Raw genomic sequence first — 17,540 nt, forward strand, 5'->3', positions numbered from 1 at the left:
GAATATAAACAGTGCAATTAAATGGTTACTCTTGCTGATTATATAAGGGAGCTTCACTTGCTGACATGATGCTTCCAGCATGTTCACTGCATGATGTGCATTGAGCAGTGGTCTGATTGACACAGAATGCTAAACCATGGTTTATTAAACTATGGTATATTAAACTGCAGCTTAGTGTTATGTGTGAACCCAGCCCAGCAGCTTAACTATGGTTTTATTAACAAAGGTTAAAGATTGCTTATTAACCAAGGTTTATAAAGGACTGTCCCTGATGAAAAGCTATAAAGCTGTGAGTTGCAAAAAATCAGACTGCTCTAGAGGCTTTTGCTGGTGCTTTTAACTATTCTGTGATGTGTTAAACCAAAATTTAAGTGAACATCTGCCAGATGCCTCAGCTTCATCTAAGTTTTATTAATTATTATTAAGCATTATGTGTGAATCAGACCAGAGAAAGATCTGAAATGAAGATACATGTCTGAAAAGATGTGGAAGCACATGGCAGAGACAACCTGGGAAGTCACAGTTGGCCATGGCTCTGTGCACTGTATATTTAGATATGAATCTCAGCATCAGTTATTATAGTGTTCACTACATGAAAGTGAAATAGAAATAATAATGCCTGGAAAACTGTGCTGCAGGTAACCATTTGTACCCGTTCTTGAGGTTTAGTGTATTTTACATAAAATACGGCAATTGCAGATATATAAAACAAAACGGATATATAAAGACTTCCAAAGAGAAAGAATAAACCCCCAGTTTTATATTGATTCAGTTCCCTGGAATTACCTACAGTATTGGTAAATACTTATTTCTAAGAATATACTCACAATTTACTTCTACACAAAATGATGCACTGCTGGCAACATGTGTTATCAGCTGGTACTTCTCTCCCAATATGTGCAAAGTTCATTACTACACATCAGAGCTTTTCAAACTGTGTGTCATGACACGTTAGTGTGTCGGCTGCAGTGTGTAGGTGTGTTGTGTGACTGCTCCACCTGGGGCTGGAATCTCCGGTTCGCTAGTAGAACTGAATTACTGTGTTGCGAAAGATTCTTTGTCTAAAAAGTGTGTCACCAACATGAAGTTTGGAAATCTCTGCTGTTCCTTGTTTGAAAGACTCAGTAAGAAAAAGAGTCTTCTTTATAAAGCTGAAATCAGTTGGTCTTAAAAAAATATAAACTCCTGGCTAAGGGAAAAATCTTAGCCTCACCAGTTTGCTGACTAAGGGGCCCAAGGAACTTCTAGTCGCTAGTGTAAGTGCTGCTCTGCCAGTGAAAATGTAGGTATCTCAACAGGATGACACTGAAGTCCCCTTGGCCCCCACCTACAGAAACTCCACTGGTGTATTCATTTTACCAGCAGAGAGGTGGAAAATATTGAAGAACACGTCCTAAACATCTTCATTTCTCAATCACATCTCAGAAACCAGCTCTGGGGGTGACACAGTTAATTCCCTCCCATTGCCGAAAATGGGAAGGCAAAATACTTACTCTAATTTCAAATGAGCCAAGAATCTTACCAAGTTATGATGCTCAGGTATGTTGCAGTGATGTGTTCCAAAAGACATTGAACAGTTAGCAGGAAGAGGGCTATATACAAGCTGAGCTCCAGCAGGACATGAACCATATATAACTGTAGTAGCAGCAAGTGGTCCTCCGTTGGCAGAGACAGGAGAAGGTGGGCCACACACCACTGTTGCTGGAGGGGCTGGAGCACCATCTGGAAGCAGAGTGTAAATGATGGAGCCAGGGGGTGGCACAAAAGATGAGGCACTGTGAATCTTCACTTCTCCATTTTCTTGGATCCCTGAATTTTGGGTTTCAACAAAAATAATCCACGTTAAGAGATTAAAGGCATAGCTTAAAAGCCCTCAATATAAGATGGGGACAGAAACACGATAAAAATGATAAGATACATAAAATTAATAAGTTGATTATATATTTGATGTTATTTTTTGTTGTTTATCTGTCTAATTTTATTGCAATTTTATGAAATGCTTTTATGTGCCATGATGAAAAATTGGGGGGGGGGTGCTATTAAATAGGCCATACTTATCAAAAAATAAAATATAATAACAAATAATCTCTAGAATAGCAATACATAAGAGCAATATATATGGAGCTGCTCCTATGCAGTCAGGATATTGGTTAAGAATGGCTACAAAAATAGGGTGGTCTGCCCATGCCAGGCTTCTAAGTAGGAAGGCAGAAAGGGGTTCTAAGAAGACAACTATCTTAGCTTTCCTCCATGCCTCTTCAGCTAGCAAGAGGAGAAAAGGCCAACCTGGTGACTTTCCTACACCAACAGAGAACAGTTTCTTGCTAGACAGCCATGAACGAAAGCACAAGAACAACTGCCAGACACGGGAAGACAAGCCAACTGACTTACCTCCATTGGAAGGAGAGTCTTGCAGGTCACTCCTGCCTGCTGCATGCACCAAGCACCCTCTGGCAGCAGGACACATGGAACATTCCTTCTTGCTCTGCCCTTTTTTTATTGGGGTCAACATAGGACACTGCAGGCCAACACCAGAATCCTTGGTACTCTGAGATGCAGGAGTGGATGTCTTTAAAAAAAAATTAAGAAAGTGAAAGTAAGAATAATGAACAATTTGTGTTGAGGCAAATATTACATGGAGAAAGTCCCTGCTGCCATCTGTGTGCTCTTTGATAAGGAACTGGAAGAGTTCAAGGCAAAGACAGGTGAACAAGGGCCATTCATCAAAGGTGCAAAAAATCTAAAGGCGGAAGGAAGGAAATACTATCCTATGTGCAACTTAGATAAGCTAGTTAATAGTTTGGTTAATGCCAAAGTTAGCTCTTCCACCAAGCTAAACATGTCTAACTATCTGCTAAAAACATTTCTGTTCCAGCAAACATACCCAGGCATGCATTTTTGACACATGATTTTAGTAGATGTAAGTCCTTTAAAAATACTGATTTTATTTTATATTTTCATTTTTTAATGTCTCTTGTTTCCATTTTTGATTGGTATTTTAAGTATTTTATACTGTCTTGCAAATCACAGAAAGTTTTTTTGTTCTAGTAAGCGGTATTTACAATGAATAGCCAACACTAGGACAACACTATGCTGCCTGAAAGTATATGCTTCTTGATCAATATACATGGACACAAACAGAAAAGCATGCAACAACTATCCATGTATAAATAAACAACAGCAGTGATTATATAAATATATAAGCCTATTAAAAGTGGCAACTAACGTGACTGAGATTTGACTAAGTAAATTTCATTTTGAGTGGTGGCTTGGGTTAAACTCCAAGCAGGTGTAACACACACAAAGCAAAAAGTTACTGACTTGAGCAACATGTTTGGAAATGCACTGCACAAAAACTGAAGAATTCTATTAATAAAATGAAGGCAGTCCATGTCTAAGCATTGCTGCTTCACAGGGGATTATCCATGTGTATTGTAATTAAACAAACATCAATTTGGAAATGAGCTGCTACCATTTGCAGAGGAGACAAACATATAAATGCAGCCATTTTGCTATGCAAAATCCTCAACTTGAAGCTATTCAACAAACTGTTAGTATTTGTAATGTAATTTCATTGGAAATGTATTTCACAAAGAATAGATGGTATTGGAGAAAGGAGATGGCAGCTGGCAGTTGGAAGTTGGTTGGTTATCCTACGTAGTTCTGTCTTCACTGTGAAGGTGACAGGTGTGGGGACTTCATGCAGACACTGTCTGGAGGATTTTGTAAATAATACTTGTTGTTCAAATGTTGCCAGCCTGACAAGTAAAGATTTATATTCAGCTATTTGTGCAAGGCATATATATTTTCATCACAAATAGCTATCAGAAGCTGCAGAATTTCTTCTTTCTCCAGGTTGTGGCATGTTTCCACATGTCTGCTATCCAAGGGGGTGAGGGAATTGGCTGAGAAAGGGAAAAAGCAAGAATTTGGAGAGTCGCTGGCCACCTGATCCTCCTGTACAAACTGGCCTCTGTAGTGTCATATTGAAGAAAAGTGTAAACTTTTCTTTTTACAACTGGGCAGTATATAAATTTTGTTAAATAAATGTGTAGTTCAGGCCTCAGATTCAGAAGGCTCAAAATATTTCAATGGATAACTTTGGAGAATTCCTGTTTTTAAGGGGCTCTCCTTGAGGCAAAGGACTTTGAATAAAATGACCTTTCCCAACTATATTAATGGAAAATTACAAGTTATCTCTGAATATGATTTTTCTAAATTAATTTAAGTGCTTCTAAAGCAGGTGGCGAAAGATCTCCATATCTGATTCCTTTCCATCATTTGCTACTCTAGTTTTCATACTTGCGATGATGGCACATAATACAGATGGCCTCTCCGTTGCAGTGGATTCATTATGCTGGTGATAGCGTCATTCTGGTGAGATATAGCATGCCTGAGTGCAGCAATTTCATCCAATATGCTGTCAATTTCTTCCCTATTGCCTGCAAAAGAATTTAGATTTTTAGTCCATTATATTTGTGAGGACTACAGTTAATTAAAGAACCCCCCTCCCCCCAAAAAATCAGGCTCAGCATTCCATTTATACCAATACTTCCTTTGCTGGATGGAATCTCAATAGCTGATGTAGTAGTAAGGAGGTTGACACTCAAAGCAGTGCTTTTAAACCTGCATCTCAGCAGACTTCCTTTCATACCCTATTTTCTTTTTGCTGACATGCGCGATCTCTAGCAGCCCCATGCTTGGGCAAAAAAAATAACAGGGAAAATAAACTTAAGGAGGAAGAAAAAACAAGGGCTGTATCCAATGCCGGTCTTATGCAGAGTAGATCCATTGAAAATAATGGGCATGACTTAGATCCATCAATTTCAATGCATCTGTTCTGAGTTTAACTTAGTTGGGTAGACCCCAATTGTTTCTCTGAGAGACAACACTTACCCACCCCCACCCCCCACTGGAAGACAAATTATGAGAAAGCTGCTCTGACCTAGAGAGGCAGTAAAAAAAATCTAGGGTGGAACCTCGTCTGCCTGCGCAGGTCTACAAAGTAGGACTACATGACCTTGGTGGTCCTGGACAATGGGTGGAACAACACATGTCTGGACAGAGAATGATGGGAAGACATCTGAATTAGTTTGAAAACATGCTCCAGGAAAAAATGGAAGGAAAGCATTACCTGTCTGAACTTGATCTAGTACACGGTGCAGTCGGTCAATTTCTGTTTTTTGGCATTTCAATAGCAGCTTTAATTTACCAATCTCCTCTTTCTGAAAAGCAGAAGCTGCAGTCTCGGCATCAGCTTTCCCCACTTCACTCTGAAACTATTAAAAAGCATCTTAGTCAAATTTTCTCATGTTTTGCCTTTGTGTACATCGGAGTAAAGCAACATCAGAGTGCACAATGTAAAAAAAAAATGTAGACGAAGATTCTACAGGCCATTTTGATCCTATTTTCTGAAAAAGGGTTTAAAATGAGCAAGTCTTGGCCTCACATGCCATGTCCTGACTTCTCTCTCTCCAGGCAGATTAAATCATTACTGGCTCAGTCAATTTGAACATTTGTATATCACTGAGATTTTCTGTCCCTTGAAATCAATATATCTGACCAGGACTTGAATTTTTAGAACTCAATGGGAGACACATCCCTAAGCCTCATAGTTTTCATATTCATGTAGGAATTTTTCACTCTTGCCTTATTTCGTGTTTCTTATCAATGTGTACAGTAAGGGGACTGATAACTTACCCATTCCTCCTTTTCTTTCAGAAGTTTCTGCAACAATTCTATTTCTGATTCTGCTCTGGCAAGATCTTTAGAAGCTTGAGTAGCAAGCATACAGAACTTCTCTGCTTCCCGAAGTTCCTACAGAAGAGGAAAAGGTGTTTTATTTAGCTTATTTGATGCAATTGTTGATGTTTTGTATTATTATTACTATTTAATAAATTTTGTAGTTGCCTGTCACATAAAGAATCTCCAAGTGACTTACAAAATTGTACAATCATGATGTATAACAGAAAATCAAAAAGAAACAATACATTACAATAACAATCATAATAAACAAGATAGTATTGATTATAAGAAATCAATACTTTGACCAGAGCAGTGGTTCCATCCCTTCTCTGTACCTCTTTCACTATGCTTATTCTAGGTTCTCAATACAGCCTTCTCTGTTAATAATAACAACTACATGATATTTTATTATTAAATGAAATCAAGAAAGTTGCTTCCATGCAGAAATGTATACCTTAATGATAAGAATGACTAATAGAGACTGAAATACACTATGTGGTGCATGAGAAGTAGTTTAAATTCTGTTTTACAATTTTACCAATTATGTACCTCACTGCGTTCCTGATTAATTTTGCATACAGTTCCACGGAGTGACCTGAGCTGATCTTTGGCTGCACAGAGATCTGCTGCTGCTTGTTTATCTGAAGTAGATATCGCTCTCTTCAACTCCTGAAGCTCTTTATCAATGTCAATGAATTGCATTTGTGCCTTAGCATCTTCCACCTTTTTCTGAAAGAGCGGGAAAATGCTATTCAACAGATGTGACAAAACAAACAACATACACACACAAATATATGTATATCTTGCTTTCTTCTCTGGTAGGATGCATTCACATTAAAATATAAGCAAATAGTGCAGTATTTCTTAAAGTGTTGTGCAGAGGGACATGCCTTACTAGTCACAGGCTTTTTAATAGGAGTAGCCCTACCCTATTCTCCAGATATTCTAGTTGTGCAAGAATTCTTTCTTTCTCCTCATCAGCCTCTTGCAGCTGTTGATCTGTTAGGCCCTGGATTTCTTCCATATTCTTCAGCTTTTCACTTAGATGCTGGATTTCATTCTCTAGTTGATGTACTCTGGCTTCATTCTGCTTCTTCTCAGATTTAATCTGAAGTTGAAACAAAGGGAAGATGATGAGAGCTTGAGGATAGTTGTAATCTTTCCTAGGGCATAAAGTTAGCAGCATGTGGAATCTTTTGCAAAAGCCTCTGCTTTTTACCTCCTTTACAAACAAGTACATTTGGTCCTTTTCCAAAACTGCAAATAGCAGACACACCATGAAAAAGGCAACATAAAATCATCACCAATTTGAAGTTTTCCAATATAATAATTCAGGGTCACCAATGCACACGATCACTCATGATTCCATATCAAAAAAATGCCCTCAAGGAAATATAATCTAAATTCAACAGCAAGGCAAAGAAGAGAAAAACAAGGTAATTGGGATGGAGGCACAATCCTATAGGAGTTGTCTCAAAAGAAAATTCACTGAGTTCAGTGGGGTTCACTCCCAGGAATTATGGCAAATAATTGCAGTCTTAGTTACCACTCAAGGTAAATACTGGATTAAGCTTTATGGAAAAGTTTGATTTTGAGGAGAGATTGAAGGAAGACAGACACAAATCATGCAAATATTCATGAAGGATTGACATGTATTTGACCATTAAACAAGGTTTCTGTCAAAATAATTGTGGCAATTCGTTCCTTAAGAATTTTACAGTGAAAACTTTTGTGGACACCTGATGAAGTAGACTCTAGTTTATGAAAGTTTATACCACAGTAAACCTCTCTGTCTTTGAAATACAACAAGACACTTTGTTGCAACAGACCAGAATGCCTATCTCCTTGGAAGTTCCTTTCTCTCTCCTTTTGGTAATACAGTGGTACCTCTGGATGTGAACAAGATCCGTTCTGGAGCCCCGTTTGCATCCTGAGCAGAACACAACCTGCGTCTGTGTGGGTCACGATTCGACACTGCTGCGCATGCGCATGATGTCATTTTGAGCGTCTGCGCATGCGCGAGTGGCAAGACCCGGAAGTAACCCATTCCGTTACTTCCGGGTCGCCGGAGAACACAACCTGAAAATGCTCAACCTGAAGCTACTTTAACCCGAGGTATGACTGTAGTTGGTTATCTTACTTTGGCTTCTGCAGCTTTGTTACAGGCCAGCCTGTATTTTTCTTGTGCCTCTTCCAACTTAGCTTGCTGGGATGTCATCTCCTTCTGAAGCTGTCTCTCTCTGGCCTGGATGGCCTCATTTTCTTGCTGAGATTGAGCAAGGACCTTACCAAACTCTTTCTGTAGATCTGCAAAGCTTTCCCCTAAAATATCCTTTGCATTATGGCACCTGAAATAATCAGTTATACAAAAAAAGGAAAATACGTTATGGAGAATTGCTACCTAGGCTTACCATCAATGCTCATCTGAAGACCTGTGTCTTATGGCTAAACTAAATGTTGGACATCTTTGCCAAAACATCTAAAAAGCAGTGGCAGAGCAGAATGTGAAGAGAAGTAGCAAGTTGGTAGGCAAGAGATACTTCTTACCCCATTCAGACTCCCATGCCCAGACTGTTATTTTCCAGCTACAGCAAACACACATCTGCAAACTCAAGATGGGGAAAAAGTGAGGGGGAGGGAGATAAGGGTTGTGAAGAATAGGTGAGAGAAGGGTCTGTCACTTTTTGGATGTTTTGTGAAGACTGAGATTCCCAGTTTCAAGTCTTTCCATCCATTTTGACAGCAACATATTACTTTGAGACTGAAGGCCATTTCATACAACTACAAAAAAAGAGAGATGTTCTGCAGAGTGTTCTCCATCTGAAAGAGTGATGCTTATCTTCAAACACTGACAGATACACAGCTGGGAACTGGCTAGGCATTAACTAGCCAAGTGTTTGCAGCTAGATCTCCCCTTCTGATAAAGGTATGAAACCTCTGAATTTAGCTCACCTGAATTCTGCCCCAGTCTGTAGATTTTCTTTGAGTTCTCTCACACGAGCCAAGAATTCTTCAGGATGAATTAAGCTGTGAACTGCATGATTCAGTTGATTTTGAGTATCTTTAAGCTGTTGCTTCAAAAGGTTATTATCTTTCTGTAAGAAAAGAGATTTCAGAGGTCACTTTTACCATTATATGCTTTCAATGATTTCTTCTTGCATTGACTGTATAAGAATGTAAGAACACTAAACATAACACTTATTTCACTGCATTTCTTCACTAGCATAGCTGACCTGTGGAGCTAAATGACTAGTTGCTACAGAAAACAATCAATAAATAAAGCATGATAATTTCCCCTATTAACTCTGGATGATTTCCAAGATACAACTCTTGTTAATCTTTAACAGACACACAAGAAAGAATATACAAGGTGGTTGCATGATTGACTTTCAACAGCTAGAGCCTTTTGAAGAAGGTTATATATCAGACTGCCAGACATGCTCTCTGAAAAACAAAAAATATGAAAAAAATACTGTACCTGTAGCTGTTTAAGATGAGAAAGCAGTTTATTATTTTCCTGTTCTCTCTCTTCTGATAATTGTGCTTTTGTCAAGGCATTTTCTAAAGCTTGCCTTTCTTTGCTGAGCTCAGCCTGGAGAGCAGAGTGCTCCAGCTACCCCATCCCAAAAAGAAAAAAGAAAAAAAATTCTCTCTTTCCTCTACAAAAAAACAATGAATTAGGTAACATTTGAATAGAATATGTATTTTGCAAGGACAGCTCGTTCTTCTAAGGAAGACATTGACACTCCATAAAACAAGCAAACTTCTCAATTTCCATTTGCCCTATTGTCATGACTGGCCTCTTTTATGCATAATGATATCAGGCTTGAGTAGCATGCTAGTATGAACATGCTGCTCAATCCTAATATGCCATTAACCATGGGATATTGTATGAGTTGCCAACCCAGCACTTGTGGGCATACATTGGTCCACCAAAGTTTTCATGGGTGCCTGAGGATCATCACCACCATCCCTTTTGCCACTGCAATTAGGCTTGAAAAAGCCACATTGTAGCTAATAGAAGGCTTCTTTCAAGTCTAATTACAACAGAGGAACAATTTCAGAGGCAGAGGGTCACAGTTGGCAGGGAAGTTGTCACCCTGATGTTACCTCTTACCAACTGCCATAAGGGTTGAAAAAATTGTTACTACCTAGAATTTTTCAAACCTAAACGCAGCAGTGTGTGAGAGAGATCTTCCTTGAGATAGCACCTAGAAAAGGAAGATAAACCTTCCCTCTCCAGTTGCACTCCCCTGGAGATCATGCCCCACCTATCTTGGTGGGGAGGGGGGATAAAAACGCTTTTTCAAGCCTAATTGCTGGGGGGAATGTGTGCATGCATGTGCATGTGTAGTTGCAGTATGGGGTGGGTTGTGCCCACAAGAGTTTTTCACACTTCAAAATGTATTCATGGGCAATGTACAAACCGTGACCATGTCTTGATTGTCCTAGTACTATAAATCTGTCCTGAACCTTAATCAATAATTTAGGATGCTGTATGGGTTGGGTTGGGTGGACCCTTTACTCTTTTTGCTTGGGCCAGCCCCATGACCCTAGTACACCTCCCTTGGGCCAATGCATTTGACACGCCTAGATTAGCCTCTGCTACCAAGTTGAATCACATTTAAGAGAGTCAAAACTCTTTTTCATGGAACTAAAAAGGTTCATTGGGAGAAAGATTGAGAACATCAACATCTTTCTGACAATACTAATAGCTGCTTTTTGATTGGTAGGTGACAAGGTAACACAGACCTAACAGGAATCCTCACAGCAGGAAACTGTTCATTGAGTAAGATAAAGTCCCCCAGCTTCCTCAATCACAATGCTTCAGCAATTCAACTCCCTGTCTTAGAATCATAGAACTGTAGAACTGGAGGGGACCCTGAGGATCATCTAGTCCAAACCCCTGCAATGCAGGAATATGCAGCTGTCCCATACAGGGATTGAACCTGCAACCTTGGCATTATCAGCACAGTGCTTTAACCATCTGAGCTATGTATTCTTTCCCTAGTCTGTTAAAAAGCCAGAGTCCAATCAGTTTAAGCCACTGGAAGAGCTGGCAGGACTGCGGCAGCAAGGAAAACCAGACAAAATGTCCCTCAGCCACCCACCTACGTGAGAGCTCTTTCCATTTCACTATGACTACTACCAACCTGGATTCTTTACAGATAAGTTTTAGAAAAAAGAAGTCACATTTTGGAACCTATATGGATTGGGAGAAACATGAAAGGTATAAGGAAAGGAGACATTTCTCTCTGAATGTCCACTTACTTGACCGTGTTGTTTTAGCCTCTGCAGTTCTTCCTCATGCTGATTGGCTTCAATGTCTCGGGCTTTCAGTTCAGCCTCCAGCTCAGCCTCATATGTGATATGTTCCCTTTGAGTCTCATGCAGGGCTTCATTGAGCTCTCTTTGTTCTTCAAGTGCCTGCTCAAGATCTGCGATTTCCTGGAACCGAAAGTGTGTTTTATAATTTTGAGTTCATCAGTTCTCCATTAACATGGTTGTAGCATGTATCCCTGCTAAACAGAGACTGTGCCCCTACACATCTACCACGGGGGCAAGGGGTGGGGGGAAGGGAGCTAAGCCACCCCTGCTGCTGGACTGGAGGTGTACCTCCCCAACATACTATTTTGAAGTCCATAGGATAAGATGTACATAATTGTTGGCAAATGTGGGTTTCCCAATTCTGCATATTATCCCAGTGTGCGATGTGACAGAAAAATGGATGTTTGCAGAGGAAAAGTGGGATGGGAAGGATGATCAAGCTTTCCCTACCAGCTCCTTCCCCCCAGTGATAGAAAACATCCTGGTGTTGCAGGGATGACAAGTAGGATGGTCAAACATGCCAAGGTCTACAGAGCATCAGCAGTTGCTCTGATTCAGGAAACTGCAATCCCATGATTAGTGGCAGGTGGTTGTGAGCTGCCCACCAGCTATTAATACAGTTTAAAACAAACAAAGACAATTACACTAAAATAAAAAATGATCACAGTTAATCACATTTTTGAGTAGGTCATAAATACTTTTCAACCATCAAAGGCAAGGGTAAAGAAGTGGATCTTCAGCACATGACAAAAGCTGTAAAGTGAAGATGCTGGATGCACTTCAGTCAGGAGATTCCACAAATCTGGACCCAGCAAAGAGAATGTCCTCTGCTGGGCCACAACCACTCACCCACCAACCAACCTTATGAGTGTGGCAAAACATTACTCTAGCATAAAACTCTGGTGTTTAAAAGCTTGCATTGGCTGCCCATATGCTACCAGGCCAAGTTCAACATTTCTGTATTAATTTAGAAGACCCATAACAACTTTGATCCTTAAAGATGGATCAATTCCATATATCCCTGTCCAATCACTGAGGTATTTGAGGAATTTAGTATTGTGGGTCCACCCCAGTAGAACTTCCACCTGGCTGAGATCCAGCAGGCCGCCTTTCTCTTGAGCTTCCAGAGGTTAGTGAAGACCTTCTCAATTTAGTAGGCATTTTTTCCCTGATGTTACGGTTAATTTTAACTGATTTTATCTCCATTATACCAGTTTTGTAACTTCACTGTACACCTCTTAGAGACTATGGTGTTAAGCAGTACAGTGGTACCTCGGTCTACGAACAGCCCTGTTAACGAACTATTCGGTTTACGAATTCCACAAACTGGAAGTAGGTGTTCCGGTTAGTGAACTTTACATTGGTCTACGAACGGAAGCCGATTGGTGGAAGGGTACTGGCGGCGGGAGGCCTCAGTGGGGAAAGTGTGCCTCAGTTTAAAAACGGCTTTGGTTTAAGAACGGACTTCCAGAATGGATTAAGAAGTTCGTAAATCAAGGTACCACTGTACATAAATTGTTGAAATAAATAAAAAGGTTCTGCCAATCTTAACCTCATTGTTTTGTCCTGGTTTCTAAATTATGTTTGCCAGTGAGGAAAAGCATCAGGACTTTTTGGAATATAACAGTTCTTGCATCTTACTTTTCTCAGGTTTTCTGCATCCATAGCAACAATCTCCAGCTGGTTTCTCTCCTCCTCGAGTTCTTCCAGCCTTTGCAATAACACCTCTTTATCCCTCTGCAACTCCTTGCATTCATCACTGGTTTGTTTGGCCTGACTCTTAACACTCTCTAGATATTCCTGTAACCCAATGATAATTCCTTCCAGGTCTTTCTTCAGTGCATCATTTGCTGCTATTTGGCCTGTGAATGGTAGAGGAGAAAGAGTTAAGAAATACGAAAAAAGAAGTATTTCAGTTTGCAAGGGAACACCAAAAAGTCATGAGAGCTATCCCTGATTATCTGAAGGTGAGGTGACATCACTGAGCATGTCTCAAAATAAACTTACATAGGAGACACAAACTTTGATTTCAGTATCTGAAGTGACAGCATATTTGCATTTACCCAACATTTATGTTTTAAAGAAGAAATCTGGTCCAATAAGACTGGCAGTCATGTACATTTTTACTGTGCTTGTAACTCTGTTAGATCAGCACAGTAACATTAAAATAAAGTGGGGAAGGGAGGGAGAAATACAGCACTGGATAACCAGGAATTGCAATGTTTTCCCCCAGAAACTATACATTTTTTCTTTAAACCTAGCCAGTAAAAGTTCACAAATTTTAAGTTAGGTGGAAAGTTCCATTTCTCTTGACCAGGATCTCATCATTTCTCTAGGTAGTGCCACTTTTCCTCACTTTCCTAACTGCTCTAAGAGAAAATCAACAAGAGTTATTCAGGAAACTAATCTCCAGAGACTTCCACCAAGAGTTCTCATACTACAAATGGGAAATAACGTCAGGATAAAAAAATTCTACTTGACTAAACAACAGTAGTAGGTATCTTACACTAGTAGGTGACCTCACTTGAATCCATCAAATAAAGTCATCCCACAAACCTCTTCAGTGAGCTGGAAAGATAACCTGGATGCCATTTATGGGTTTCCTGCTAGGAGAGGCAGAATGCTGCTTTGAGGCTTTCAGAATTTGGCTGGTATTGGTGTGCTCAGAAGGGAGAGCCAAGGTGATGGAGTTTAATCTCATGCCACGTATTAAGGATAGCTCCACATTTCAAATAACAAACATGGTTGCTGCATTTATTAAGTGAGCACTTCCTACAGCAAATACTTAAAAGCATGCATATGTACTTCTAAGAACTGTTGCCTGTAGAGTGTAAAATCTGTATATGCTATGTAAACTATGGAAAAGCCCAAAGCCTCTGAGCTAAAGTCTGTTTTGAATAACATTTTTACCATCTGTGAGCTGTTGCTCCAGGTCCCTAATTTCCTCAGTTTCCTTTGCAATCCGAGACAGCATGTCATCCAGGCGACTTTCAAGATGCTTGTAATGCTTGTTCATCATGTCAAGTTGTTGTTCTTTGCTTGCTTTCTGAGCCTTCATATGAGCCTGTGAGTGGAAGTTAAATGGACATCTCAGGGCGGTAGTTTAAAAACAAACAAAGCACCCCAAACAATCCTGATCTTCCTGCACCCTTGCCACAAATGTTCTACAGCAGGGACGGGGAACTTTCTGATGATGCTGGACTACACCTCCTATCATCTCTGAGCACTAGCTATATTGATTGGGGCTAATGAGAGTTGGTAGTTCAACAACATCTGGAAGGCTAAAGTTTCCCCATCTCTACTTCACAGTACAGAACAATGAAAGCTATCTTATGCCAAGTCAGGCAACTGGTTAATTTAGTATTGGTTGGGGCTCTCCAGGGTTCCTGATGGGGTCTTTAAAGCCCAAGAATGAAACCTGGGACCTGCATGCAAAGCATGTGCTCTACCGTTGAAGTATGTTGCTTTGCCTATATGATTAACCTAATTATGTAAAGGGACAGTGTTACTTCAGTCACAGGGCTTTCAGCTAGATGGGCTTCAAGTTTCTTACAATTCTGACCACAGCATATATAAATTCTTAGGAGCAAACAATTTGCAGGAAGTTTGAAAATGATTGAAAAATCTTTTATTTTATTTTATTAAATGTATATGTTTTTTATTTTATTTTGTTGAACGGTCAAAATATCATTTATAAGCAGTATATCCTTCTGGGAGAAGCCCACAGGGATCTACTTTTGTGAAGCTGGTAGGCCACATCATTTCTCACACCTTTCTCCAAACTATTTCCTTCTGCATTAGTTGAGTTGGCTTTGCACACCTGGAATTTCTACCTGGAAGAACTTTTATTTTTAAGATTTGAAGCCTGTTTTTTAAAACAAAATCCTTAAAGTGGCTAGCAGCTTACATAGAATTTATTAATCTGTGCTCTCTCTCTCTCTTGCCTCTATACATACCACTGGTGCCATCTGTGGAGGGGCCGTGGGGGCAGGGCTCCCTAAAATTTTCAAGCAGCACTGCCTCAATTTTTTATTTTTTTTAAATCCACTATGATCCTCAAAGGGATGCACCAGTAGGAAACGCTGGCCCGTCCCTTTGATGATCACCAGGCCACCTTCCAGGAAAGTGCTCTGGTGGAGATTGCGAGAGTGGGAGATTGCCAATGAGAAGCATCTTCGTGCTGGCTTGTCCTCTGCTAGGGATGTGGTGAAGGGGTGTGTGGCACGCTGAGTTGGTCTGGATGAGTTGGGGTGGTGGCACATGTATGTTGTTTTACACACATGAGAGGCCCCTGCAATGTTGGGGGCAACTCAGCATGCCCAGTATATACTGAATGCCTAACCAATATGAGACTCATGCATTCCTTGTAAAGTTGAGCACTAATAATAAAACATACCATTGTGACAGCTTCATTCATCTGTGCCCTCAGATTAAGCATGGTAATTAGGAGATGGTGCACATAGTATCTTGTAAAATTGAAGAAGAAAACCACCACCACCACCACCTAGTCTGCTATGATTCCTGATCCCTAGAAGAGTGTCCAAGAATGAAGGGGCATAAAGTGACATCCTATGTTGCATTCTCTGCTTTCTTTCTGCAAAAAGTGTAATTCTAACCTTCACTCCCAATGTCACTGTGCTAAGTGTCTCTCTACCTCCAAATAGGGAAGTGTACAGTGTGATGACATCAGGGTATAATGTAACTTGTATTCTGCCTTACAGAATGATACAACTCAACCCACGGGTGCTGTAGCTGCAGCCCAGTGCTTCTTATACACTACCATTCTCCCCTTAAGTTACACAGACCATTCTGTAAACCCTTCTCAACCCAGTCAGACTAACCTCATATGCCTCTCTCCAATGAGTGCTAAAGAAATTGGATACTAGATCTTCTGCATTAAAATATAAGCCAATAATTTCAGTTTCATGCCAAAATATTATTTGTATACTTCTCCCCCCAAAATCTACAACCCAGATTTTATTTTATTTTGTCAATAGCACCTTTATTCAAGCAGCTATAACCAGTGTCAACTGAACACAGCTATGTGTACCATTTCTCTTAAGTACCATACTTAACCACAGTTGAATGAAACTGTTACAATGACAAGTTTGGTTATAAGCTTGATAGTGTTTGCTTGGTTTAGAAACACAGTGTCAAATCTTACAGGGCAGACTACTTCCATTCATGGTTTTAGGCATCCAACATGCATCCAACATGGTACATATTTTTTATGAACCAAAAATAGCAGAGTGCTAATTGGCATAAAGAGTACAGAACCAGCCCCCACAAAAAATAGTTAATACAAAAATGCAATCCAACTATCCGATGGTACTTTTAAAATAAATGCACAACTCCACCAATTACACTTAAAACAAAAACCTTATTAGTTAAAATCCCAGGAAAAAGCATGCTTTCCTAAATACTGAGGTAATGCAAAATGGCTGAAGCAAAAGTTTCACTTTATCAGACTATCCCCATACCAAATCTTCATTTAATTTTCTGAGCAGATAACAAAAGAGGCAAATGTCCAAATATCCATAATAAGCCAAGTCAAGTTTGTCCTGTTTTAAAAGTATCTATAACTTAGCAATGTTATCTTCTAAAATTGTATGCTGCTGTTGAGATTCCTCAATGGTATTTTGAGGGAGGGGAGAGGGAGGCACTTACAGCGTTTGCTTTGTCTTTTCTTCTTTTCAAATCCTGTGTTGAAAGCCCCACTTAAAAGTTGGAATTCATTGTGAAAGACGAGCAGTACTAAAAAAGTAGCTCAGCTCAAACACGGTTTCTCTTAATCTCTATCTAGTCTCGTACACCAAACTTTTCTGTTTGACAGTTGCACTTTGGTTAGGATGTGGTTTGAAAGGGGGAAACTAAGCCCCAGGAGCTGTGAGAGCTCTTTGTCAGGCCTGCACAGTGGTAACATGCGCTCCAATCCCTACTTGTTTCAGCTAGCTGGGCTGCGTCCTGTTTGCTTCAAATCACAACACAGGAAGCAGTGCAGGCAGCCAATCAACTCTACAGCTTGTAACAGGCAGCTCCACTCTCCAAGAGGCTGAGCTTAAATAAAGCAGTTTCCTTTCATTTAGAAAGCCTCCCTGAAACACACAGAAAGTTATTATTGGAGAGACTGAGGTCTTGGACTGTTGACTTCACAATTTCTTTTTATAATCAGCCTCTGAGCTTCAAAAATAAGCCAGATATGAATGAGACTTCAAGTATATCCACATAACTGGAAAGCATGAAAGGCTATACTAACTTTTTGTTTTGCAAAACTTTTTTTTCTTTTTGCAAAATATGGATCTCTTAACATTTATAGTTTGTTTGTGCCAACATAAAATTGTTTGGTTTATTAAAAGGAATGCATTTTTAAAATGAAACTAATATTTATGGGGGTAACTTTGTATCAGATTCTTGTAGCCCAGTTGTTTGCATGTTTAGCTAGAAGCAAGCCCAACTAAGCTTGGTGC

At 39.8% G+C, this 17,540-nt stretch overlaps 1 protein-coding gene across 3 annotated transcripts in view; it reads right to left on the minus strand.

Annotated features, from left to right (window-relative positions):
- Positions 1–17,540, minus strand: part of CNTRL (centriolin) — a 59,609-nt gene that overhangs the window by 18,847 nt on the left and 23,222 nt on the right. For all 3 annotated transcript variants that reach the window (XM_081847413.1, XM_081847412.1, XM_081847414.1), the window contains 13 exons: positions 13,984–14,137; positions 12,715–12,935; positions 11,017–11,193; positions 9,224–9,358; positions 8,698–8,840; positions 7,886–8,093; positions 6,674–6,853; positions 6,295–6,474; positions 5,701–5,817; positions 5,135–5,279; positions 4,303–4,442; positions 2,392–2,569; positions 1,523–1,809 (listed from right to left, as the gene is read on the minus strand). In XM_081847413.1, the coding sequence (XP_081703539.1) occupies positions 1,523–1,809; positions 2,392–2,569; positions 4,303–4,442; positions 5,135–5,279; positions 5,701–5,817; positions 6,295–6,474; positions 6,674–6,853; positions 7,886–8,093; positions 8,698–8,840; positions 9,224–9,358; positions 11,017–11,193; positions 12,715–12,935; positions 13,984–14,137 (2,265 nt within the window). The remainder of the gene's footprint in view (positions 1–1,522; positions 1,810–2,391; positions 2,570–4,302; positions 4,443–5,134; positions 5,280–5,700; positions 5,818–6,294; positions 6,475–6,673; positions 6,854–7,885; positions 8,094–8,697; positions 8,841–9,223; positions 9,359–11,016; positions 11,194–12,714; positions 12,936–13,983; positions 14,138–17,540) is intronic.

This window comes from Podarcis erhardii (assembly GCF_964252035.2).
Source record: "Podarcis erhardii genome assembly, chromosome: Z".
NCBI classification, from domain to species: Eukaryota; Metazoa; Chordata; class Lepidosauria; order Squamata; family Lacertidae; genus Podarcis; species Podarcis erhardii.